Raw genomic sequence first — 26724 nt, 5'->3', positions numbered from 1 at the left:
CTCGCATGAGAACTGACAGGCTAAATGGTCTTGTGAGACCCTCTATCAATCCTAAAAATTGATTTAAAGAAAGAAAGTCAAGAAATCACGTTTATTTTCAGTTCATTTCAACAGACTTCACATTTGGTGAAAGGCAATGTGCTTGTCCAGATCTGTGTTGTTTTATGGGTTCCATCTATACATAAGAAGGATAAAATGGTTCATTTCTGAAGACAAGTTATTCTTTTAATGTGTATCCTTTTTCTGATAATGTATTTTAATATATGTGAAATAATTATGCTTGAATGTAAGCTTACCGTGTATACCATTTTATTTGATGGTGAAACTCCAAGGAATGTGTGTGTGTTTTCTTTTACATAGGGAAGAGGTTAAGATGGATTTCCTGGGCTATGCATAGTGGACTATACATATACTAATGAAGATAACAGGGAAAGAATATAAAGTCTAGCTGTAGTCCTAGAAGAGAAAGTATGTTCAATTCCTACTTTGCTTTTGAAAAATTATGTTCTAATGGGTTATTTTTGATGGCTGCTGTTACATTCTGAGGGTAGATCTTAAAAGATGTTTTTATCCCTAGGAGTTTTTACCTCTAGCTTTAAGTGTGATCACACTAGCTGGGCCTAACACTGACACATCAGTTAAGCACAGCTTTATCAGGGTAGACTGTTTTAGAAGAAGGAACTAATCTAGGGCACTTAATCTTATTGACTATGCTTGTGAATAACGTATATTACTGATTGGCTTTTTCATAGGCTCACTCTGGGTCTTTAGAAGGAATAAGTTTAATACCTAACTACTCTTCACATGAATAGGAGTACTTAGAATATTTACTGAGTAGTATGAAAAAGCAGTCCTAGAATGACAGAATTTTCAATTTGGCCTGATTAAGCAATTTGAAATAAGAGCAATTCAACTAAATTCCTATTTTGTTATTTCTTATCAGTAAAACTTCCACTAGGTCAGTATTGTCAGTACACTTAGCATTGCCATTCTTTTTTTGCATTTTTTAATTTTTAATTTTATTTATTTTTATTTGATCTTTTTTGGTGGTGCCGCATGGCTTGTGGGATCTTAGTCCCCACACCAGGGATTGAACCCAGGCAGTGAAAGCGCCGAGTCCTAACCACTGGACTGCCAGGGAATTTCCTAGCATTGCCATTTTGGACTAGGGTGGGAGTGGAGCACAGTTTACATAGATTTGAAGGACTGAGTTTATTTCACAGGGTTGTTTTTCTATTGATATTGACCAGTTTTTAATCTGGTAAAGATCTGCTTTTAGGATGTTACTTAGTCTCTGCAGTATGCAGATTGTGCAAGGGTAAGGTTTATGTCCTCCTTAGTTTCTCTTAGGAAATCCTTTTTGGTGCAGTTGTACTTTTACTTGACCGTGGTTCAGAATATCTTTTTGGACTTTGTATGTTGGAAGCGGGACAGACTTTGGTGACTCTGTTGTAGATGCTTGCCCCAAATTTATGGCTTGGAATTTATTTACATTTATGGAAGTAATATAGTAAACTCTAAAAAAGCTCTCTGGGTCCCTCTGAGAAAAAGGTAAATTGAAAACAAAAGGTTCATTTCCACCTGTCTTAAATTAATTTCCTTTTTAAAAAGGAGTGTGGAGGTTAAATACTGACACAAAAGCCAAGGATCCTAAAAGTAACCATACATCTTGATGAGATTATTATCTCATATTTTCTTGTAGTATTGTGATTCAGCCCTATAGATAAGCTGAGACTATGGGTCTGAAGTTAACCAATTTATGGAAAGCTAAGGCTGTATTGGGAATAGGATGCACAGAGTGAAAATCCTTATGGTGGCTTTTCTTCAAATATAAGATTAGAAAGTGTATACTGCATGTTTTTTAAGGCTGGATACACTCAAACTTGAGAATGTAAAACTTTAACAATTGCTTTTATGTAGTCTAAACTCTACAGATCTGTAATTGAAGATGTAATTGAAGGAGTGCGGGATCTATTTGCTGAAGAAGGTATAGAGGAACAAGTCTTAAAAGACCTGAAGCAGGTTTGTAGACAGTAGAAGTTTCTCATTTTTTCAGCTTAAAAAAAACGGATAAATTAAATTCAAACCCCTTAATTATAGTTTAATACTTACCCATTTATTGTGCCTTCAGCTGACAATTTAAAAGTAAAAAACATAGGAGTAAATATCCTAATTTTTTTTTTTTTTAGAGCAAACATTTTGTTTTTCTCTGCAGCTCTGGGAAACAAAGGTTTTGCAGTCTAAAGCAACAGAAGACTTCTTCAGAAATGGTGTCCATTTGCCTTTGTTCACCCTTCAGTTGCCACACAGCTTGCACCAAACATTGCAGTCATCAACAGGTTGGATATAGTTAATAAATTAGTACTATATGCAGAACAAATTCTCATTTGGTGGCGGTTTGGAATTAGGGTAATGTTCTTAAGGGGAGAGGGCTTGGACTTCACAATCATTGCTATTAAAAGAACACAGGATAAGTCATCACTGCCATGTAATTATTGACAAAAAAATTAGGTTATTTAAACTATTTTTAAAACTATTATAGTCCACAAAGGTGACAAAGCCTTACTTCATAGGAACAAATTATATAGTTTGTGGGCTATTGGAAATACCCTTTGTTTATCTCAGAGGGTTTGATTGGCTCTAGTAAGGGAGTAATCCAGCCACTTGGTGAAGAAGCAGAGGGAAAGATGGGTGCTTGCAAGCTTGTGCATTCTCTCTCTTTCTCTTGCTATCTGTATGTATTGTAAATCTGTAATTGAAATGGAAGCAAAATGGAGTATAAACAGGAATATGGAGGTTATTCAGGCTACTTCACAGTTTTGGATATAAAATGATGGCTAGAAATGGACCATATGCGTATTGTCTTTAATCTTGGACTTAAATCTAGACCTCTGCTTTTAAGGGAAATATTTGTCCATATTATGTCTATCAATTTAAACTGGAAAAGACTAACTGCTAAAAGATAAAACAATACTATTATATCTTTCTAGCCTTTATTTCTTTTTTTCTCCTCTGATTCTTATAATCCTTATGCTATCCTGATGTGTGTGTGTGTATATACATCTACATGTTGATGTACAGAGACGCAGGCACATAGGGATGCACTGACAGACACAGAGGCACACACCAACAGACATATCCAGACTCAGGGGACACACCCAGATACAGACGTGTGCAGATACAGACAGACACACACAAGTAGGTTTTATTGGATTTAGCCGAAATTCAATAGATGAATGTCTGCAAGAGGTAAGGGTAGATTTTGGATTAGATTGTCAGTAAAAACTAGATTGTTCATGGCATACTTGGGGAAATTCACATGAAAATCTTGTGGTTCAAGGTGAGGGGAAAATATCGATAGTAAGGAGGCTACTACCTCGTCTATTACAAAATGAGAGAATTTAAGTGTGACAGCAATTATAATGTATAAAAATGAAAATAACAATGAGTGTTGAGTTACCAAACACAACTTATATAATGCTGTGCTTAAAATGTGTAACGTTGCTCTTTAAGAGTTAGCCATGGCTGTTTTAATTATTGACACATTGAATTACATCAATTGTTCAGTTTTTGGCTATGCTTTCATTTTTAACTTTACTGTTTTATTAGGGCATCCCTTTTATTTCTCTATTTAAACAACATTCTTTTAAATTTTTTCTTCATTAAAGAACTTTAAAGATTTTTTCCTTGGGAGTGGCTTGGAGGGTGGTGAATGTGGAGTAGTAAAATATTTGATTGTCTTTTATGAAAAGCATGGTTCTTAAGAAAAGACTAGCTGGAACACTATTGTAATACTTGATTTTGCCTCAAGATGGTAATATTACCAGTGATTTAAATCACAAAATAGTCTTGCAACTAATATATCTAGCTGACTTTCACTCAGCACTTCTTTCTTTCTAATTCTGTCTTAGAGGTTAGAATAATAGAAATAATTACATTTAAACAAGACAGTTTTTCTTCTTATTCTTTTCTACATCATTCATGATGAAGTGAAGAGGAAGCACATGTATCCTGTAAAACTGCATTATAGGCCTTTTTCCTATCCCTCTTCATTTCTAGGTACCCTGCAATAAGATTCTTGAAGTAAACAGACTCATAAAATTGAAGTACTTTTTAATTATATCATCTTGTTGTATGCTTCTAAAAGCCTGATTAAGATAGCCTAAACGTACACTACAACCTTTTTATCTCTTGATAACAAGTTCAAATTAAATCTACAGTGGAATAAGTCCTTGCCTTTGTCTTCTCCACTGTTAAAATTTGTTTGCCCTGTTGTATTTTCTTTGACTCTATTATCCATTTGTTTAGTCATTTGCCATATCTTCAGTTGTCAACTTTTTTTTTTTTTTGGTCTCAGGACCTCTTTACACTTAAAAATTGAGAACCTCAAAGTGCTTCCTTTTATGTGGGTTGTTAGTATCTATTTACCATATTAGAAATTAAAGCTGAGATTTTTAAAATGTTGATTTATTAATTAAAAAAATGATTGTATGTTAATATATATTTGTTAAAAATAACTCTTTTCCAGAACAAAAAAATATTTAGAAGACTGGTATTGTTTTACTCTTCTGCAATTCTTGTTAATGTCTGGCTTAATACAAGACAGCTGGATTCTCATATCTATTTCTAAATTTAATCTGTTGTGATATGTAGTTTTGGCAGGAGAAAATCTAATCTTCCACAGATAGATAATTGGAAAAGGAAGAGTGTTTTAATAGCTTTTTCAGGTAATTTGGTACTATGCTAAAACTCAACACGTGGTAGTTTCTGAGAGGTTAGCTGCAAAGTGTAATCTGAAACCATATCAATGGACTTTTTGTGATGTTAAAGTTCACTGGTATATCTTGCATTTTGAATGACTGTCTAACCCCTGTGTAATTTTGTAACATACGTGGGTGACGTGGAAAATATTGGTTCACTGAGTTATACATTTGACACATGGTTCATTGTACAGGATAAAAAATCATATTAATATCTCCACATATCTCACAGAAAAGTGTTTAAGTAGTGGAAAGCGATGAAGCTTACTGTAGTGGATATAGTTTTCAAAATTCTAATTTTTGCTTGAAAGCTTGAATTTTATCATTGCCAAACAAATACTGTCAGTTTGTTTTCCTTGAGGTGATGGGCACACTTAGTTCATTTTCAAAAGATTGCCAAATACCCAAGTCTGATGAACCATAGTTTCTGTCAGTTTTTCTTTGAGGTAAAATAGTGTTTCTTGAAAAAAGAAATTAGCTAGGTCAGCTCCCAACTTAAACAATAGCACCATTGGATTTCCTCATACTTCCCTGTACTTCTGTATGCTACAGAAATGCTTTATATGTTCTTCCTATTTCCTCACACAGAATATTAAAAGCAAGAATACTTGAGGGTTGAAATTTAGTAAAAATAATTCTTTATGGTTACATTAAGGAATTTCTTAAGTGAAACAGTTTTGTTGTTGCTGGTTTTATTTGTTTATTTTTAAACTGTGAGTAAATAGCAATGGAGAGTAAATACGATGAGCACTAGTAAGGTTTGGTGCTTACAGGCTTAATTCATGTGAAGGTGCCTTCAGTTTTATTTATCACGGATTTGTGCTATCAGTGCAAATGTCAGCACCACCCCCCGCCTTAAAATATTTAGTGAAAAATTAAAAAGGCATATATTGTTTTGATATTATAAAAATAGTTTTGACCTTATGAACACCCTGAAAGTATCTTAGGGACCCCCAGGGGTTTGTACACTAAACTTTGAGAACTGCTGTTCTATTCTTATATTCTATTATATATAATTTATAATCCACTTTTAAAAAATACATGGGGCTTCCTTGGTGGCGCAGTGGTTAGGAATCCGCCTGCCAATGCAGGGGACACGGGTTCGAGCCCTGGTCTGGGAAGATCCCACATGCCGCAGAGCAACTGGGCCCGTGTGCCACAGCCGCTGAGCCTGCGCTCTAGAGCCTGCACTCTAGAGCCCACATGCCACAACTACTGAGGCTGCGTGCCACAAATATTGAAGGCCACGTGCCTAGAACCCATGCTTCACAATGAGAAGCCTGTGCATCGCAATGAATAAGTAGCCCCTGCTGCCACAACTAGAGAAAAGTCCGCGTGCAGCAACAAAGACCCAGTACAGCCAAAAATTAAATAAAATAAATAAATTTTAAAAAAAACCTTAATTTTTTAGAACATCTTGAGGTTCACAGCAAATTTGAGAGAGGGTACAGATATTTCCCATATACTCCTTGCTCCCACTCATTTATAGCCTCCCCAGTTATCAACATACCCCACCAGAGTGGTACATTTGTTACAGTTGATGGACCTGCATTGACACATCGTAAACACCCAAAGTCCATGGTTTACATTGTCACTTTTGGTGTTGTACATTCTGTGGGGTTGGGCAAGTTTATAATGACTTGACTCCATTGTAATAGTTTCATACAGAGTATTTCCATTGCCCCAAATGTCTTCTGTTCTCCTCTGCATCCGTTCCCCTCACACCAGTCCCTGGCAACCACTGATCTTTTTACTGTCTCCATAGTTTTGCCTTTTCTAGAATGTCATGTAGTTGTGACGCTATAGTATACAGCCTTCTCAGGTTGGCTTCTTTCAGTTAGTAATATGATTTTTTTAAAAAAACATTTATTTATTTATTTATATTTGGCTGCGTTGGATCTTCGTTGCTGCACCCGGGTTTTCTCTAGTTGCGGTGAGCGGGGGCTACTCTTCGTTGCGGTGCACGGGCTTCTCATTGCGGCGGCTTCTCCCGCTTCAGAGCACAGGCTCTAGGCACACAGGCTTCAGCAGTTGTGGCATGGTGGGCTCAGCAATTGTGGCTTGTGGGCTCCAGAGCACAGACTCAGTAGTTCTGGCGCACGGGCCTAGTTGCTCCGTGGCATGTGGGATCCTCCCGGACCATGGCTTGAACTCGTGTCCCCTGCATTGGCAGATGGATTCTTAACCATTGTGCCACCAGGGAAGTTCAGTAATATGATCTTTAAGTTTCTTCCATGTCTTTTCATGGCTTGATAGCTCCTTTCTTTTCAGCACTGAATAATACTCCATTGTCCGGAGGTACCACAGTTTATATATCCATTCACCTACTGAGGGATGACATCTTGGTTGCTGCCAGGTTTTGACAATTATGAATAAAAGTGCTGTAAACATTTGTGTGCAGGTTTTTGTGAAGAAATAACTTTTCAGCTCCTTTGGGCAAATACCAAGGAGTGTGATTGCTGGATCATATGGTAAGAGTATGTTTAGCTTGGTAAGAAACTGTCAAACTGTCTTCCAAAGTGGCCGAACCATTTTACATTCCCCAGCAATGAATGAGAGTTTGTTGCTCCGCACACTTGCCAGCATATTGCTGTTATCAGTGTTCTGAATTTTGTCCATTCCAATAGGGGTGTAGTGGTATCTCGTTGTTTTAATTTACATTTCCCCAATGACATATGATATGGAGCATCTTTTATATTTTTCATATGCTTATTTGCCATATATATATCTTCTTTGGTGAAGTGTCTATTTAGGTCTTTGGCCCATTTTTTAATTGGTTTGTTTGCTTATTGTTAAGTTTTGAGAGTTCTTTGTGTTTTTTTTTTTTTTAGTAAATTTGCCTTTTATTTATCTTTTTTTTTACTTTTTTTTTTAACATCTTTATTGGAGTATAATTGCTTTACAATGGTGTGTTAGTCTCTGCTGTAGAACAAAGTGAATCAGCTATTCGAACACATATATCCCCATATACCCTCCCTCTTGAGTCTCCCTCCCACCCTCCCTATCCCACTCCTCTAGGTGGACACAAAGCACTGAGCTGATCCCCCTGTGCTATGTGGCTGCTTCCCAGTAGCTATCTGTTTTATATCTGGTACTGTGTATATGTCCATGCCACTCTCTCACTTCGTCCCAGCTTACCCTTCCCCCTCCCCGTGTCTTCAAGTCCATTCTCTACGTCTGCATCTTTATTCCTGTCCTGCCCCTAGGTTCTTCAGAACCATTTTTTTTTAGATTCCATATATATGTGTTAGCATATGGTATTTGTTTTTCTCTTTCTGACTTACTTCACTCTGTGTGACAGACTCTGTGTCCATCCACCTCACAACAAATAACTGTTTAATTTCTTTTGATGGCTGAGTAACATTCCATTGTATATTTGTGCCACATCTTCTTCATCCATTCATCTGTCGATGGACACGTAGGTTGCTTTCATGTGCTGGATATTGTAAATAGTGCTGCAATGAACATTGTGGTACATGACTCTTTTTGAATTATGGTTTTCTCAGGGTATATTCCCAGTAGTGGGATTGCAGGGTCATATGGTAGTTCTATTTTTAGGTTTTAAGGAACCTCCATACTGTTCTCTATAGTGGATGTATCAATTTACATTCCCACCAACAGTGCAAGAGGGTTCCCTTTTCTCCACACCTTCTCCAGCAACTCTTGTTTGTAGATTTTTTGATGATGGCCATTCGGACCAGTGTGAGGTGATACCTCATTGTAGTTTTGATTTGTATTTCTCTAATGATTAATGATGTTGAGCATCCTTTCATGTGTTTATTGGCAATCTGTATGTCTTTGTTGGAGAAATGTCGATTTAGGTCTTCTGCCCATTTTTGAATTGGGTTGTTTTTGATATTGAGCTGCATGAGCTGCTTGTATATTTTGGAGATTAATCCTTTGTCAGTTGCTTTGTTTGCAAATATTTTCTCCCATTCTGAGGCTTGTCTTTTCATCTTGTTTATGGTTTCCTTTGCTGTGCAAAAGCTTTTAAGTTTCATTAGGTCCCATTGCTTATTTTTGTTTTTATTTCCATTTCTCTAGCAGGTGGGTCAAAAAGGATCTTGCTGTGATTTATGTCATAGGGTGTTCTGCCTATGTTTTTCTTTAAGAGTTTTATAGTGTCTGGCTGTACATTTAGGTCTTTAATCCATTTTGAGTTTATTTTTGTGTATGGTGTTAGGAAGTGTTCTAATTTCATTCTTTTACATGTAGCTGTCCAGTTTTCCCAGCACCACTTATTGAAGAGGCTGTCTTTTCTCCATTGTATATTCTTGCCTCCTTTATCAAATATAAGGTGACCATATGTGCATGGGTTTATCTCTGGGCTTTCTATCCTGTTCCGTTGATCTATATTTCTCTTTTTGTGCCAGCACCATACTGTCTTGATTACTGTAGCTTTGTAGTATAGTCTGAAGTCCAGGAGCCTGATCCCTCCAGCTCCATTTTTCTTTCTCATGATTGCTTTGGCTATTCGTGGTCTTTTGTGTTTCCATACAAACTGTAAAATTTTTTGTTCTACCTCTGTGAAAAATGCCATTGGTAATTTGATAGGGATTGCATTGAATCTGCAGATTGCTTTGAGTAGTATAGTCATTTTCACAATGTTGATTCTTCCAGTTCAGGAGCATGGTATATGTCTCCATCTGCTTGTGTCATCTTTAATTTCTTTCATCAGTGTCTTATAGTTTTCTGCATACAGGTCTTTTGTCTTCTTAGGTAGGTTTATTCCTAGATATTTTATTCTTTTTGTTGCAGTGGTAAATGGGAGTGTTTCCTTAATTTCCCTTTCAGATTTTTCATCATTAGTGTATAGGAATACAAGAGATTTCTGTGCATTAATTTTGTATCCTGCTACTTTACCAAATTCATTGATTAGCTCTAATAGCTTTTTCGTAGCATCTTCAGGATTCTCTATGTATAGTATCATGTCATCTGCAAACAGTGACAGTTTAACTTCTTTTCTATTTGGATTCCTTTTACTTCTTTTTCTTCTCTGATTGCTGTGGCTGAAACTTCCAAAACTAAGTTGAATGATAGTGGTGAGAGTGGGCAACCTTGTCTTGTTCCTTATCTTAGTGGAAATGGTTTCAGTTTTTCCCCATTGAGAATGATGTTGGCTGCAGGTTTGTCATATATGGCCTTTATTATGTTGAGGTAACTTCCCTCTATGCCTACTTTCTGGAGAGGTTTTATCATAAATTGGTGTTGAATTTTGTAAAACGCTTTTTCTGCATCTATTGAGATGATCATATGGGTTTTCTCCTTCAGTTTGTTAATATGGTGTATCACATTGATTGATTTGCGTATATTGAAGAATCCTTGCATTCCTGGGATAAACCCCACTTAATCATGGTGTATGATCTGTTTAAAGTGCTGTTGGATACTGTTTGCTAGTATTTTGTTGAGGATTTTTGCATCTGTGTTCATCAGTGTTACTGGCCTGTAGTTTTCTTTGTGACAGCTTTGTCTGGTTTTGGTATCAGGGTGATGGTGGCCTCATAGAATGAGTTTGGGAGTGTTCCTCCCTCTGCTATATTTTGGAAGAGTTTGAGAAGGATAGGTGTTAGCCCCTCTCTAAATGTTTGATAGAATTCACCTGTGAAGCCATCTGGTCCTGGGCTTTTGTTTGTTGAAAGATTTTTAATCACAATTTCAATTTCATTACTTGTGATTGGTCTGTTTATATTTTCTGTTTCTTCCTGGTTCTGTCTCGGAAGGTTTTGCTTTTCTAAGAATTTGTCCATTTCTTCCAGGTTGTCCATTTTATTGGCATACAGTTGATTGTAGTAATCTCTCATGATCCTTTATATTTCTGCAGTGTCTGTTGTAATTTCTTGTTCATTTCTGATTTTATTGATTTGAGTCCTCTCCCTCTTTTTCTTGATGAGTGTGGCTAATGGTTTATCAATTTTGTTTATCTTTTCAAAGAACCAGGTTTTAGTTTTATTGATCTTTGCTATTGTTTCCTTCATTTCTTTTTCATTTATTATCTGATCTTTGTGATTTCTTTCCTTCTGCTAACTTTGGGGCTTTTTTTGGTTCCTTTTTCTCTATTTGCTTTAGGTGTAAGGTTAGGTTGTTTATTTGAGATTTTTCTTGTTTCTTGAGGTAAGAATATATTGCTATAAACTTCCCTCTTAGAACTGGTTTTGCAGCATCCCATAGGCTTTGGGTCGTCATGTTTTCATTGTCATTTGTTTCTAGATATTTTTCGATTTCCTCTTTGATTTCTTCAGTGATCTCTTGGTTATTTAGTAGTGTATTGTTTAGCCTCCATGTGTTTGTATTTTTTACAGATTTTTTTCCCTGTAGTTGATATCTAGTCTCATAGTGTTGTGGTTCGAAAAGATACTTGATATGATTTCGGTTTTCTTAAATTTACCAAGGCTTGATTTGTGACCCAAGATATGATCTATCCTGGAGAATGTTCCATGAGCACTTGAGAAGAAAGTGTGTTCTGTTGTTTTTGGATGGAATCTCCTATAATTATCAGTTAAGTCCATCTTGTTTAATATGTCATTTAAAGTTTCTCTTTCCTTATTTATTTTCATTTTGGATGATCTGTCCATTGGTGTAAGTGAGATGTTAAAGTCCCCCACTATTATTGTGTTACTGTCGATTTCCTCTTTTAGAGCTGTTAGCAGTTGCCTTATGTGTTGAGGTGCTCCTATGTTTGATGTTTATAATTGTTATATCTTCTTCTTGGATTGATCCCTTGATCATTATGTAGTGTTTGTTTGATGTTTATAATTGTTTGTTTGTTTGTTTGTATAATTGTTTGTTTGATATTTATAATTGTTATATCTTCTTCTTGGATTGATCCCTTGATCATTATGTAGTGTCCTTCCTTGTCTCTTGTAACATTCTTTATTTTAAAGTCTATTTTATCTGAGTATTGCTACTCGAGCTTTCTTCTGATTTCCATTTGCATGGAATATCTTTTTCCATCCCCTCACTTTCAGTCTGTATATGTCCCTAGGTCTGAAGTAGGTCTCTTGTAGACAGCATATATACGGGTCTTGTTTTTGTATCCATTCAGCCAGTCTGTGTCTTTTGGTTGGAGCATTTAATCCATTTACACTTAAGGTAACTCCCGATATGTATGTTCCTATTACCATTTTCTTAGTTTTTTGGGGTTCGTTATTTTAAGTCTTTTCCTCCTCTTGTGTTTCCTGCCTAGAGAAGTTCCTTTAGCATTTGTTGTAAAGGTGGCTTGGTGGTGCTGGATTCTGTTAGCTTTTGCTTCTCTGTAAAGATTTTAATTTCTCCATCAAATTTGAATGAGATCCTTGCTGGGTAGAGTAATCTTGGTTGTAGGTTTTTCCCTTTCATCACTTAAATATGTCCTGCCACTCCCTACTGGCTTGCAGTTTCTGCTGAAAGATCAGCTGTTAACCTTATGGGGATTCCCTTGTATGTTATTTGTTGTTCTTCCCTTGCTGCTTTTAATATTTTTTCTTTGTATTTAACTTTTGATAGTTCGATTAATATGTGTCTTGCTGTGTTTCTCCTTGGATTTATCCTGCTTGGAACTCTCTGTGCTTCCTGGACTTGATTGACTATTTCCTTTCCCTTATTAGGGAAGTTTTCAACTGTATTCTCTTGAAATATTTTCTCAGTCCCTTTCTTTTTCTCTTCTTCTTCTGGGACACCTATAATTTAAATGTTGATGTGTTTAATGTTGTCCCAGAGGTCTCTGAGACTGTTCTCAATTCTGTTCATTCTTTTTTCTTTATTCTGCTCTGAGGTAATTATTTCCACTATTTGATCTTCCAGGTCACTTGTCCATTCTTCTGCCTCAGTTATTCTGCTATTGATTCCTTCTAGAGAATTTTAATTTTCATTTATTGTGTTGTTCATCATTGTTTGTTTGCTCTTTAGTTCTTCTAGGTCCTTGTTAAATGTTTCTTATATTTTCTCCATTCTGTTTCCAAGATTTTGGATCATCTTTACTATCATTACTCTGAATTCTTTTTCAGGTAGACTGCCTATTTCCTCTTCATTTGTTTGGTCTGGTGGGTTTTTACCTTGCTCCTTCATCTGCTATATATTTCTCTGTCTTCCTGTCTTGCCTAACTTAGTGTGTTTGGGGTCTCCAGCCTGCAGGTTCGTAGTTCCCATTGTTTTTGGTGTCTGCCTCCAGTGGGTAAGGTTGGTTCAGTGGGTTGTGTCGGCTTCCTGGTGGAGGGAACTGGTGCCTGTGTTCTGGTGGATGAGGCTGGATCTTGTCTTTCTGATGGTCAGGACCACATCTGGTGTGTGTTCTGGGGATGTTTGTGAACTCAATATGATTTTAGGCAGCCTCTATTCTAATGGGTGGGGTTGTGTTCCTGTCTTGCTAGTTGTTTGGCGTGGGATGTCTAGTACTGGAGCTTGCTGGTCGTTGAGTGGAGCTGGGTATAAGCATTGAGACAGAGGTCTCTGGGAGAGCTCTTAACGATTGATATTATATTGATATCTTGCCGGGATATCTGTGGTGGTCCAGTGTCCTGAACTCGGCTCTCTCACTTCAGAGACTCAGGCCTGACCCGTGGCCAGAGCACCAAGACCCTGTGAGCCACATGGCTCTTTTGGGAAGTCTGAGGTCTTCTGCCAGCATTCAGTAGGTATTCTGTAGTATTTGTTCCACATGTAGGTGTATTTTTCCGAGATCAAACGAGATCAGGTGCGTTCAGGATGGTATGGCGGTAGACTGTAGGTGTATTTTTGATGTATTTGTGGGGAGGAAAGTGATCTCCATGTCTTAGTCCTCCACCACCTTGAAGGTCCTCCGTCTCTTTGTTTATTTTGGATAACAGTCCCTTATCAGGTACGTCTTTTGCAAATATTTTCTCCCAAACTGTGGCTTGTCTCCTCATTCTCCTCACATTGTCTTTTGCAAAGCAGTTTTTAATTTTAATGAAGTCCAGCTTATCAGTTATGTCTTTCATGGATTGTTCCTTCAGTGTTGTATTAAAAAAGTCATTGCTATACTCAAGTCATGTAGATTTTCTCATATGTTATTTTCCAGGAGTTTTATAGTTTTGCATTTTACATTTAGCTCTGTGATCCATTTTGAGTTAACTTTTGTGAAGCGTGTAAGGTCTGTATCTAGGTTCATTTTTTTTTTGCACTGGATGTTCAGTTGTTCCAGCACTACTTGTTGAAGAGACTATCTTTGCTCCATCGTATAGCTTATGCTTCTTTGTCAAAGATCAGTTGATTATATTTATGGGGATCTATTTCTGGGCTGTCTGTTCTGTTCCACTGATGTATTTGTCTATTTTTTTGCCATCTATTTGTGTACACTGTCTTGATTACTGTAGCTTTACAGTAAGTCTTGAAGTTGGATAGTGATAGTAGTTCATCATTTTCTCCTTGAATATCATATTGGCTGTTCTGGGTCTTTTGCTTATAATCCACTTTTATTTATTTATTTATTTATTTTTTGCGGGATGCGGGCCTCTCACCACTGTGGCCCCTCCTGCTGCGGAGCACAAGCTCCGGACGCGCAGGTCCAGCAGCCATGGCCCACAGGCCCAGCCGTCCCGTGGCATGTGGGATCCTCCCGGACCGGGGCACGAACCCGCGTCCCCTGCATCGGCAGGCGGACTCCCAACCGCTGCACCACCAGGGAAGCCCTATAATCCACTTTTGAGAGAGAAATGGGACTCTGTTAATAATAACCTCAGGATTTCCCTGGTGGTGCAGTGGTTGAGAATCTGTCTGCCAGTGCATGGGACACGGGTTTGATCCTTGGTCTGAGAAGATCCCACGTGCAGTGGAGCAACTAAGCCCGTGCGCCACAACTACTGAGCCTGCACTCTAGAGCCCGCATGCCACAACTACCAAAGCCCATGTGCCTAGAGCCCGAGCTCCGCAACAAGAGAAGCCACCGCAGTGAGAAGCCCGCACACTGCAACGAAGAGTAGCCCCCACTTGCCGCAACTAGAGGAAGCCCGTGCGCAACAACGAAGACCCGAGGCAGTCATAAATAAATAAATAAATAGTAATAATAATAATAACCTCAGAATAAGAGGTGTAAACTAGGACTGTCCTGAGCACACTGGGACAGGTAGTCACTTTGTCTATAATTGCCTTATTTCTAGGGCAATTCAAATCATCTTCTGCTATTTGGTCTTCATGTCACATAGTCTTTTTGATGAAGCCATCAGTCATTGTGGGAGGAAGACAGGGAAGAACCAGGAACATTGAGAGATTTGTTAGCTTTCATCTTTGAGCATTAAAACTCTTAAACTTCAGGTACAAACTGTATGTCCTATTGTTCTTGAATTTGGATCTGTTAAAATTTTCAGCAATGTTGTTGTTTCTTGAGGTGGTTTGAGTTAGAATATTCAGTTTGGTCATCAGGAGACAGTCATATACTAAAGAGTAGTCACAAAAAAGAAATTTACCAGTTTTTGCACCTCTTGAATAATGTGACTTGGATATTAAAATTTGGTATGGTTCAAAGAGGGACCAAATATTGTTAAATGATTAACTGCCTTAATGTATCAAAGACTTTTTGGTGTGTAGGGAAAAATACACTTATAAATGTGAATGTTGTTGTGCTATACTATTTTTTTTGCAAAACTCCTTAAATTATATTTGTCGGATTAAATTCTTCCTTTATTCTAAAGCTTATTGTTTGTGAAATTTACTATTTCTAGAATATATACTTGAAGACCAAAATTCTGACACTTTAAGTAAAAACATGTATTCAGTTAAAACTTAATTGGTTATTGACACTATCTTGAGTATTTTAAAAAGTATGTTTCAGGCACATATAATGGTGTACATAATTAGTGAATGTATATGAATGATGAATATAACTTGTGAATTTAGTATCAAAATTAAGTAGAAGCTACATGAAACTTTACTCTAAAATTTTGTTAGTTCAATTTTTTTGATGGCTCTAAAGAAACTCTTAAAACTCTTTTAGCTCTGTTTGATTTGTATGAGTAGAGAGAATTATCCTTTGGGATTTATTGCCGAGTATTTAACAGGGGAGAATTGTTGCTATTTTTCCTCAAGAAATTCATTTAATTGCTTCAGACAGTATGTTAACAGATTTTTGTTTCCTCTCAGGCTATGGCTTATGCTGTACCAGCCTAAGCTTTTCTCACTTCAGCTAATTAAGACTAATACCATTGTGTTCCTGCCACTCCAGTTCTAATTTAGCCTTTCCAAAAAGAATGCTGGTTAAGAAGTAAAGCTATAGATGACAGAGGATAAAAATAATTTTGTACTTCATTAACCATCAATCTTTGTAGCTTCACTTCTGTTGTCTTAATGTGAGAAGAATCGTTAGTTAAAGAAAATTTGCTCTTCTGAGCTGTTTGTGGTATATCATGGAGCCATTCTATTGTCAGAAATGGATCTTTAGGACAGTTTTTCTTAATACAGTATGTGAAAAAATACCATAAAATACATTACATTCAGTATATACATGCTGCATAAACATGCTAAAATGTTTTTGTTTCTATTAAAGAAAAGGCAAAATGGTCTTCTGTCAGGTTCAAGTAGGTAAAATGAACCTTGAGGTAAGGTTTAAGGTTACATTGGTCAACTGAGATCCTTCTAGTAACTATTTGTTCTTTAGACTTATTTAAAAAAAATTTTTATTGGAGTATAGTTGATTTAAAATATTGTGTTAGTTTTAGCTGTACTGCAAAGTGAATCAGTTATACATATACATCTATCCACTCTTTTTTACATTCTTTTCCCATATAGGTCATTACAGAGTATTGAGAAGAGTTCCCTGTGCTATGCAGTAGATCCCTATTAGTTACCTATTTTATATATAGTAGTGTGTATATATCAATCCCAGTCTCTCAATTTATCCCGCCCCCTTTCCCCACCTGGTAACCGTAAGTTTATTTTGTACATCTGTGACTCTGTTTCTGTTTTGTAAATAAGTTCATTTGTACCATTTTTTTGGATTCCACATATAAGTGATATCATATGATGTTTGTCTTTCTCTTTCTGACTTACTTCACTCAGTATGACAATCTCCAGGTTCATCCATGTTGCTGCAAATGACATTATTTTGTTCTTTTTTATGGCTGAGTAGTATTAAGACTTATTATTATTTTTTTTTTCCTGTACGTGGGCCTCTCACTGTTGTGGCCTCTCCCATTGCGGAGCACAGGTTCCGGACGCGCAGGCTCAGCGGCCATGGCTCACGGGCCCAGCCCCTCTGCGGCATGTGGGATCTTCCCGGACTGGGGCACGAACCCGTGTCCCCTGCATCAGCAGGCGGATTCTCAACCACTGCGCCACCAGGGAAGCCCAATTTTTTTTAATTTTTGAATTTTATTTTATTTATTTTGTTATATAGCAGGTTCTTATTAGTCATCAGTTTTATAAACATCAGTGTATACATGTCAATCCCAATCACCCAATTCAGCACACCACCATCCCCACCCCCCCGCGGCTTTCCCCCCTTGGTGTCCATACGTTTGTTCTCTACATCTGTGTCTCAACTTCTGCCCTGCATACCGGTTCATCTGTACCATTTTTCTAGGTTCCACATACATGCGTTCATATACGATATTTGTTTTTCTCTTTCTGACTTACTTCAGTCTGTATGACAGTCTCTAGATCCATCCACGTCACTACAAATGACCCAATTTTGTTCCTTTTTAGGGCTGAGTAATATTCCATTGTTATATGTACCACATCTTCTTTATCCATGCATCTGTCGATGGACATTTAGGTTGCTTCCATGACCTGGCTATTGTAAATAGTGCTGCAGTGAACATTGGGGTGCATGTGTCTTTTTGAATTATGGTTTTCTCTGGGTATATGCCCAGTCGTGGGATTGCTGGATCATATGGTAATTCTATTTTTAGTTTTTTAAGGAACCTCCATACTGTTCTCCATAGTGGCTGTATCAATTTACATTCCCACCAACACTGCAAGAGGGTTCCCTTTTCTCCACACCCTCTCCAGCATTTGTTATTTGTAGGTTTTCTGATGATGCCCATTCTAACTGGTGTGAGGGGATACCTCATTGTAGTTTTGATTTGCATCTCTCTAATAATTAGGGATGTTGAACAGCTTTTCATGTTCTTCTTGGCCATCTGTATGTCTTCTTTGGAGAAATGTCTATTTAGGTCTTCTGCCCATTGTTGGATTGGGTTGTTTGTTTAATATTGAGCTGCATGAGCTGTTTGTATATTTTGGAGATTAATCCTTTGTCCGTGGATTCGTTTGCAAATATTTTCTCCCATTCTGAGGGTTGTCTTTTTGTCTTGTTTATGGTTTCCTTTGCTGTGCAAAAGCTTTTAAGTTTCATTAGGTCCCATTTGTTTATTTTTGTTTTTATTTCCATTGCTCTAAGAGGTGGATCAAAAAAGATCTTGCTGTGATTTATGTCAAAGAGTGTTCTTCCTATGTTTTCCTCTAAGAGTTTTATAGTGTCCGGTCTTACATTTAGGTCTCGAATCCATTTTGAGTTTATTTTTGTGTATGGTGTTAGGGAGTGTTCTAATTTCATTCTTTTACATGTAGCTGTCCAGTTTTCCCAGCACCACTTATTGAAGAGACTGTCTTTTCTCCATTGTATATCCTTGTCTCCTTTGTCATAGGTTAGTTGACCATAGGTGCGTGGGTTTATCTCATAGGTGCGTGGGTTTATCTCTGGGCTTTCTATCTTGTTCCATTGATCTTTGTTTCTGTTTTTATGCCAGTACCATATTGTCTGGATTACTGTAGCTTTGTAGTATAGTCTGAAGTCAGGGAGTCTGATTCCTCCAGCTCCGTTTTTTTCCCTCAAGACTGCTTTTGCTATTCGGGGTCTTTTGTGTCTCCATACAAATTTTAAGATTATTTGTTCCAGTTCTGTAAAAAATGCCATTGCTAATTTGATAGAGATTGCATTGAATCTGTATATTGCTTTGGGTAGTGTAGTCATTTTCACAATATTGACTTTTCCAATACAAGAACATGGTATATCTCTCCATCTGTTGGTATCATCTTTACTTTCTTTCATCAGTGTCTTATAGTTTTCTGCATACAGGTCTTTTGTTTCCCTAGGAGGGTTTATTGCTAGGTATTTTATTCTTTTTGTTGCAGTGGTAGATGGGAGTGTTCCCTTAATTTCTCTTTCAGATTTTTCATCATTAGTGTATAGGAATGCAAGTGATTTCTGTGCATTAATTTTGTGTCCTGCTACTTTACCAAATTCATTGATTAGCTCTAGTAGTTTTCTGGTGGCCTTTTTAGGATTCTTTATGTATAGTATCATGTCATCTGCAAACAGTGACAGTTTTACTTCTTCTCTTCAAATTTGTATTCCTTTTATTTCTTTTTCTTCTCTGATTGCCATGACTAGGACTTCCAAAACTATGTTGAATAATAGTGGTGAGAGTGGACATCCTTGTCTTGTTCCTGATCTTAGAGGAAATGCTTTCAGTTTTTCACCATTGAGAATGAGGTTTGCTGTGGGTTTGTCATATATGGCCTTTATTATGTTGAGGTAAGTTCCCTCTGTGCCTACTTTCTGGATGGTTTTTATCATAAATGGGTGTTGAATTTTGTTAGAAGCGTTTTCTGCATCAATTGAGATGATCATATGGTTTTTCTTCTTCAATTTGTTAATATCACATTGATTGATTTGCGTATATTGAAGAATCCTTGCATTCCTGGGATAAACCCCACTTGATCATGGTGTATGATCCTTTTAATGTGCTGTTGGATTCTGTTTGCTAGTATTTTGTTGAGGATTTTTGCATCTATATTCATCAGTGATATTGGTCTGTAATTTTCTTTTTTTGTAGTATCTTTGTCTGGTTTTGGTATCAGAGTGATGGTGGCCTCATAGAATGAGTTTGGGAGTGTTCCTTCCTCTGCGATTTTTTGGAAGCGTTTGAGAAGGATGGGTGTTAGCTCTTCTCTAAATGTTTCTTAGAATTCATCTGTGAAGCCATCTGGTCCTGGACTTTTGTTTGTTGGAAGATTTTTAATCACAGTTTCAATTTTATTACTTGTGATTGGTCTGTTCATATTTTCTATTTCTTCCTGGTTCAGTCTTGGATGGTTATACCTTTGTAAGAATTTGTCCATTTCTTCCAGGTTGTCCACTTGATTGGCATAGAGTTGCTTGTAGTAGTCTCTTTGGATGCTTTGTATTTCTTTGGTTTCTGTTGTAACTTCTCCGTGTTCATTTCTAATTTTAGTGATTTGAGACCTCTCCCTCTTTTTCTTGATGTGTCTGGCTAATGGTTTATCTATTTTGTTTATCTTCTCAAAGAACCAGCTTTTAGTTTTATTGATCTTTGCTGTTGTTTTCTTTGTTTCTATTTCATTTATTTCTGCTCTGATCTTGATGATTTCTTTCCTTCTGCTAACTTTGGGTTTTGCTTGTTCTTCTTTCTCTAGTTCCTTTAGGTGTAAGGTTAGATTGTTTGTTTGAGATTTTTCTTGTTTCTTGAGGTAGCCTTGTATTGCTATAAACTTCCCTCTTAGAACTGCTTTTGCTGCATCCCATAGGTTTTGGATCGTCGTGTTTTCATTGTCATTTGTCTCTAGGTATTTTTTGATTTCCTCTTTGATTTCTTCAGTGATCTCTTGTTTATTTAGTAATGTATTGTTTAGCCTCCATGTGTTTGTGTTTTTATGTTTTTTTTCCCTGTAATTGATTTCTAATCTCATAGCGTTGTGGTCAGTAAAGATGCTTGATATGATTTCAGTTTTCTTAAATTTACTGAGGCTTGGTTTGTGACCCAAGATGTGATCTGTCCTGGAGAATGTTCCATCCGCACTTGAGAGGAAAGTGTAATCTGTCATTTTTGGATGGAATGTCCTATAAATATCAATTAAATCTATCAGGTCTGTGTGTCATTTAAAGCTGTGTTTCCTTATTAATTTTCTGTTTGGATGATCTGTCCATTGTTGTAAGTGAGGTGTTAAAGTCCCCCACTATTATTGTGTTACTGTCGATTTCCTCTTTTATAGCTGTTAGCAGTGGCCTTATGTATTGAGATGCTCCTATATTGGATGCATATATGTTTATAATTGTTATATCTTCTCCTTGGTTTGATCCCTTGATCATTATGTAGTGTCCTTCCTTGTCTCTTGTAACATTCTTTATTTTAAAGTCTATTTTATCTGATATGAGTATAGCTACTCCAGCTTTCTTTTGATTTCCATTTGCATGGAATATCCTTTTCCATCCCCTCACTTACAGTCTGTTGTGTCCCTAGGTCTGAAGTGAGTCTCTTGTAGACAGCATATATATGGTTCTTTTTTTGTATCCATTCAGCAAACCTATGTCTTTTGGTTGGAGCATTTAATCCATTCACGTTTAAGGTAATTATTGACATGTATGTACCTATGACCATTTTCTTAATTGTTTTGTTTTTGTAGGTCCTTTTGTTCTCTTGTGTTTCCCACTTAGAGAAGTTCCTTTAGCATTTGTTGTAGAGCTGGTTTGGTGGTGCTGAATTTTCTTAGCTTTTGCTTGTCTGTACAGCTTTTGATTTCTCCGTCAAATCTGAATGAGATCCTTGCCGGGTAGAGTAATCTTGGTTGTAGGTTTTCCCTTTCATCACTTTAAGTATATCATGCCACTCCCTTCTGGATTGTAGAGTTTGTACTGAGAAATCAGCTGTTAACCTTATGGGAGTGCCCTTGTATGCTATTTGTTGTTTTTCCCTTGCTGCTTTCAATAATTTTTCTTTGTCTTTAATTTTTGTCAATTTGATTACTATGTGTCTCAGCATGTTTCTCCTTGGGTTTATCCTATATGAGACCCGCTGCGCTTCCTGGACTTGGGTGACTATTTCCTTTCCCATGTTAGGGAAGTTTTTGACTGTAATCACTTCAGATATATTCTCAGGTCCTTTCTCTCTCTCTTCTCCTTCTGGGACCCCTATAATGCTAATGTTATTGCGTTTAATGTTGTCTCTTAGGCTGTCTTCATTTCTTTTCATTCTTTTTTCTTTATTCTGTTCCGAGGCAATGAATTCCACCGTTCTGTCTTCCGGGTCACTTACCTGTTCTTCTGCCTCAGATATTCTGCTGTTGATTCCTTCTAGTGTAGCTTTCATTTCAGTTATTGTATTGTTCATCTCTGTGTGTTTGTTCTTTAATTCTTCTAGGTCTTTGTTAAACATTTCTTGCATCTTCTCAATCTTTGCCTCCATTCTTTTTCCGAGGTCCTAGATCATCTTCACTATCGTTATTCTGAATTCTTTTTCTGGATAGTTGCCTGTCTCCACTTCATTTAGTTGTTTTTCTGGGGTTTTATCTTGTTCCTTCATCTGGTACCTATCCCTCTGCCTTTTCATCTTGTCTGTCTTTTTTTTTTTTTTTTTTTTGTGCTACGCGGGCCTCTCACTGTTGTGGCTCCTCCCATTGTGGAGCACAGGCTCCAGACGCGCAGGCTCAGCGGCCATGGCTCATGGGCCCAGCCGCTCCATGGCATGTGGCATCCTCCCGGACCGGGATACGAACCTGTTTCCCCTGCATCGGCAGGCAGACTCTCAACCACTGCGCCACCAGGGAAGCCCTGTCTTTCTTTCTTTGAATGTGGTTTTTGTTCCATAGGCTGCAGGGTTGTAGTTCTTCTTGCTTCTGCTTTCTGCCCTCTGATGGATGAGGCTAAGAGGCTTGTGTAAGTTTCCTGATGGGAGGGACTAGTTGTGGGGTAGAGCTGACTGTTGCTCTGGTGGGCAAAGCTCAGTAAAAGTTTAATTTTCTTGACTGTTGATGAGTGGGGCTGGGTTCCCTCCCTGTTGGTTGTTTGGCTTGAGGCAACCCAACAGTGGAGCCTACCTGGGCTCTTTGGTGGGGCCAATGACAGACTCTTGGAGGGCCCTCACCAAGGAGTACTTCCCAGAACGTCTGCTACCAGTGTCCTTGTCCCCACGGTGAGCCACAGCCACCTCCCTCCTCTGCAGCAGACCCTCCAACATTAGCAGGTAGGTCTGGTTCAGTCTTCCCTGGGGTCACTGCTCCTTCCTCTGGGTCCTGATGTGCACCCTACTTTGTGTGTGCCCTGCAAGAGTGGGGTCTCTGTTTCCCCCAGTCCTGTCGAAGTCCTGCAGTCAATTCCTACTAGGCTTCAAAGTCTGATTCTCTAGGAATTCCACCTTTCATTGCCAGACCCCCAGGTTGGGAAGCCTTACGTGGGGCTCAGAACCTTCACTCCAGTGGGTGGACTTCTGTGCTATAGGTGTTCTGCAGTCTGTGAGTCACCCACCCAGCAGTTATGGGATTTGATTTTATTGTGATTGCGCCCCTCCTACCATCTCATGGTGGCTTCTTCTTTGTTTGTGGATATGGGGTGTCTTTTTTGGTGAGTTCCAGTCTCTTCTTGTCGATGATTGTCCAGCAGCTAGTTGTGATTCTGGTGTTCTTGCAAGAGGGAGTGAGAGCACGTCCTTCTACTCCACCATCTTGGTTTCTCTCATGTCAGTCTTTTAGATGTATGATAAATGAAGGGATAGTTAGCATAGAAAATTGGTGATAATAAAGGAAAGATATATGAAATTGTAGGTTTATTGCAGGTTGAATTGGTGAATTGAAATTTTTTTTGAACCTATACAATTTGGAATGGTTTATGTTGGGTTACATTTTTTTGCTCAAAGAATAGTTGGTTGGAAACATGCCACTTTAACAAATACTACTTTTTCTCCCATCTAAAAAGTTGTAATGGAGGTTTAGTGGTACATTGGCTTCCTAAAGACAACCTTTTAGGTATTTTGTTATGGATTTCTATATTACAGTATACTTGATTACAATGAGATTTCATTTTGGAAATCTATACTATAATCTATAACCTCTACTTAAAGACTTACAACTAACCTATACTTTACTTAAAATTGTTGGGAAGAGATGTAATTAAATACTTTTACCTCACGTGGACTCAGAAAGTTTAGAATGCATCATGCTTGAATATGTTAGTGATGGAAAACATTTTTAAAAAATAAGGTATGCTTAGCAATTTTATTCAGTTGGTAAATTCTAACGAATGTGTAATTTTTGTTTTGTTTCCTATACAGCATCGTTACTTATTCCTGCTGGTAAAACTCTTCCCACTTTTACCACAGCAGAACTGGTATGTATCTTATTTAAGATATATATATATATATATATTTTTTTTTTTTTTTTTAATTTTTCTTTTCAGCTTTAAAACAGTTTGTCATTGTACAATGCAAAGCCTGAATAAGGACAAAATATAATCAGAGAGTATATAGTATTAAATAGCATTTTCAGTATGGTATGGCATTAATTGTGTTACGTCATTTCTGTCTCTACCAACTTTGTGATATTATGTGCATTTAAAAATCTATTCTTTTTTTTGAATTTTATTTTATTTATTTTTTTATACAGCACATTCTTATTAGTCATCCATTTTATGCACATCAGTGTATACATGTCAATCCCAATCTCCCAATTCATCACACCCCCCACACCCCCCACCGCTTTCCCCCTTGGTGTCCATACATTTGTTCTCTACATCTGCGTGTCAATTTCTGCCCTGAAGACCAGTTCATCTGTACCATTTTTCTAGGTTACACATATATGCGTTAACATACGATATTTTGTTTTCTCTTTCTGACTTACTTCACTCTGTATGACAGTCTCTAGATTCATCCACGTCTCTCTAAATGACCCAATTTCGTTCCTTTTTATGGCTGAGTAATATTCCAGTGTATATATGTACCACATCTTCTTTATCCACTCGTCTGTCGATGGGCATTTAGGTTGCTTCCATGACCTGGCTATTGTAAATAGTGCTGCAGTGAACATTGGGGTGCATGTGTATTTTTGAATTATGGTTTTCTCTGGGCATATGCCCAGTAGTGGGTTTGCTGGGTCATATGGTAATACTATTTTTAGTTTTTTAAGGAACCTCCATACTGTTCTCCATAGTGGCTGTATCAATTTACATTCCCACCAACAGTGCAAGAGGGTTCCCTTTTCTCCACACCCTCTCCAGCATTTGTTGTTGGTAGGTTTTCTTTCTTTTTTTTTTTTGCGGTACGTGGGCCTCTCACTGCTGTGGCCTCTCCCATTGCGGAGGACAGGCTCCGGACGTGCAGACTCAGTGGCCATGGCTCATGGACCCAGCCGCTCCGCGGCACGTGGGATTCTCCCGGACCGGGGCATGAACCCGCGTCCCCTGCATTGGCAGGTGGACTCTCAACCACCGCGCCACCAGGGAAGCCCATTTGTAGGTTTTCTGATGATGCCAGTTCTAACTGGTGTGAGGTGTAGTTTTGATTTGCATTTCTCTAATAATTAATGACGTTAAGCGGCTTTTCATGTGCTTTGTGGGCATCTGTATGTCCTCTTTGGAGAAATGTCTATTTAGGACTTCTGCCCATTTTTTGATTGGGTTGTTTGTTTTTTTAATATTGAGCTGCATGAGCCGTTTATATATTTTGGAGATTAGTCCTTTGTCCATTGATTCATTTGCAAATATTTTTTCCCATTCTGAGGGTTGTCTTTCTGTCTTGTTTGTAGTTTGCTTTGCAAAAGCTTTGATGTTTCACTAGGTCCCATTTGTTTGTTTTTATTTCCATTACTCTAGGAGGTGGATCATAAAGGATCTTGCTTTAATTTTTGTTAAAGAGTGTTCTTCCTATGTTCTACTCTAAGAGTTTTATACTGTCTGGTCTTACATTTTAGGTCTCGAATCCATTTTGAGTTTATTTTTGTGTATGGTGTTAGGGAGTGTTCTAATTTCATTCTTTTACATGTAGCTGTCCAGTTTTCCCAGCACCACTTATTGAAGAGACTGTCTTTTCTCCATTGTATATCCTTGCCTCCTTTGTCATAGATTAGTTGACCATAGGTGCGTGGGTTTATCTCTGGGCTTTCTCTCTTGTTCCGTTGATCTTTGTTTCTGTTTTTATGCCAGTACCATATTGTCTGGATTACTGTAGCTTTGTAGTATAGTCTGAAGTCAGGGAGTCTGATTCCTCCAGCTCCGTTTTTTTCCCTCAAGACTGCTTTGGCTATTCGGGGTCTTTCATGTGTCCATACAAATTTTAAGATTTTTTATTCTAGTTCTGTAAAAAATGCCGTTGGTAATTTGACAAGGATTTCATTGATCTGTAGATTGCTTTGGGTAGTATAGTCATTTTCACAATGTTGATTCTTCCAATCCAAGAACATGGTATATCTCTCCATCTGCTTCATCTTAAATTTCTTTCATAACTGTCTTAAAGTATTCTGCATACAGGTCTTTTGTCTCCTTAGGTAGGTTTATTCCTAGGTATTTGATTCTTTTTGTTGCAGTGGTAAATTGGAGTGTTTCGTTATTTCTCTTTCAGATTTTTCATCATTAGTGTCTAGGAATGCAAGAGATTTCTGTGCATTAATTTTGTATCCTGCTACTTTACCAAATTCATTGATTAACTCTAGTAGTTTTCTGGTAGCATCCTTAGGATTCTTTATGTTTACTATCATGTCATCTGCAAACAGTGACAGCTTTACTTCTTCTTTTCCGATTTGGATTCCTTTTATTTCTTTTTCTTCCCTGATTGCTGTGGATAAAACTTCTAAAACTATGTTGAATAATAATGGTGAGAGTGGACAACCTTGTCTTGTTCCTGATCTTAAAGGAAATGGTTTCACTTTTTCACCATTGAGAACAATGTTGGCTGTGGGTTTGTCATATATGGCCTTTATTATGTTCAGGTAAGTTCCCTCTCTGCCTACTTTCTGGAGGGTTTTTATCATAAATGGGTGTTGAATTTTGTCAAAAGCTTTTTCTGCATCTATTGAGATGATCATATGGTTTTTATTCTTTGTTAATATGGTGTATTGCATTGATTGATTTGCGTATATTGAAGAATCCTTGCATCCCTGGTATAAATCCCACTTGATCATGGTGTATGATCCTTTTAATATGTTGTTGTATTCTGTGCTAGTATTTTGTTGAGGATTTTTGCATCTATATTCATCAGTGATATTGGTCTATAGTTTTCTTTTATTGTAGTATCTTTGTCTGGTTTTGGTATCA

At 37.5% G+C, this 26724-nt stretch overlaps 1 protein-coding gene across 1 annotated transcript in view; it reads left to right on the top strand.

The window, feature by feature from the left end:
* GTF2A1L (general transcription factor IIA subunit 1 like) overlaps positions 1–26724 on the top strand; it is a 59904-nt gene that overhangs the window by 1030 nt on the left and 32150 nt on the right. Inside the window, exons 3-5 of the mRNA XM_029232236.1 lie at positions 1921–2022; positions 2216–2339; positions 23753–23808. Coding sequence (XP_029088069.1) covers positions 1921–2022; positions 2216–2339; positions 23753–23808 — 282 coding nt within the window. The remainder of the gene's footprint in view (positions 1–1920; positions 2023–2215; positions 2340–23752; positions 23809–26724) is intronic.

The sequence above is a fragment of the Monodon monoceros genome, unplaced genomic scaffold (assembly GCF_005190385.1).
Source record: "Monodon monoceros isolate NGI ecotype Baffin Bay Population unplaced genomic scaffold, NGI_Narwhal_1 Super_Scaffold_19, whole genome shotgun sequence".
NCBI lineage: Eukaryota > Metazoa > Chordata > Mammalia > Artiodactyla > Monodontidae > Monodon > Monodon monoceros.
Note: the sequence above shows the minus strand (reverse complement) of the source record. Positions and strands in the feature narration are given on the sequence as shown.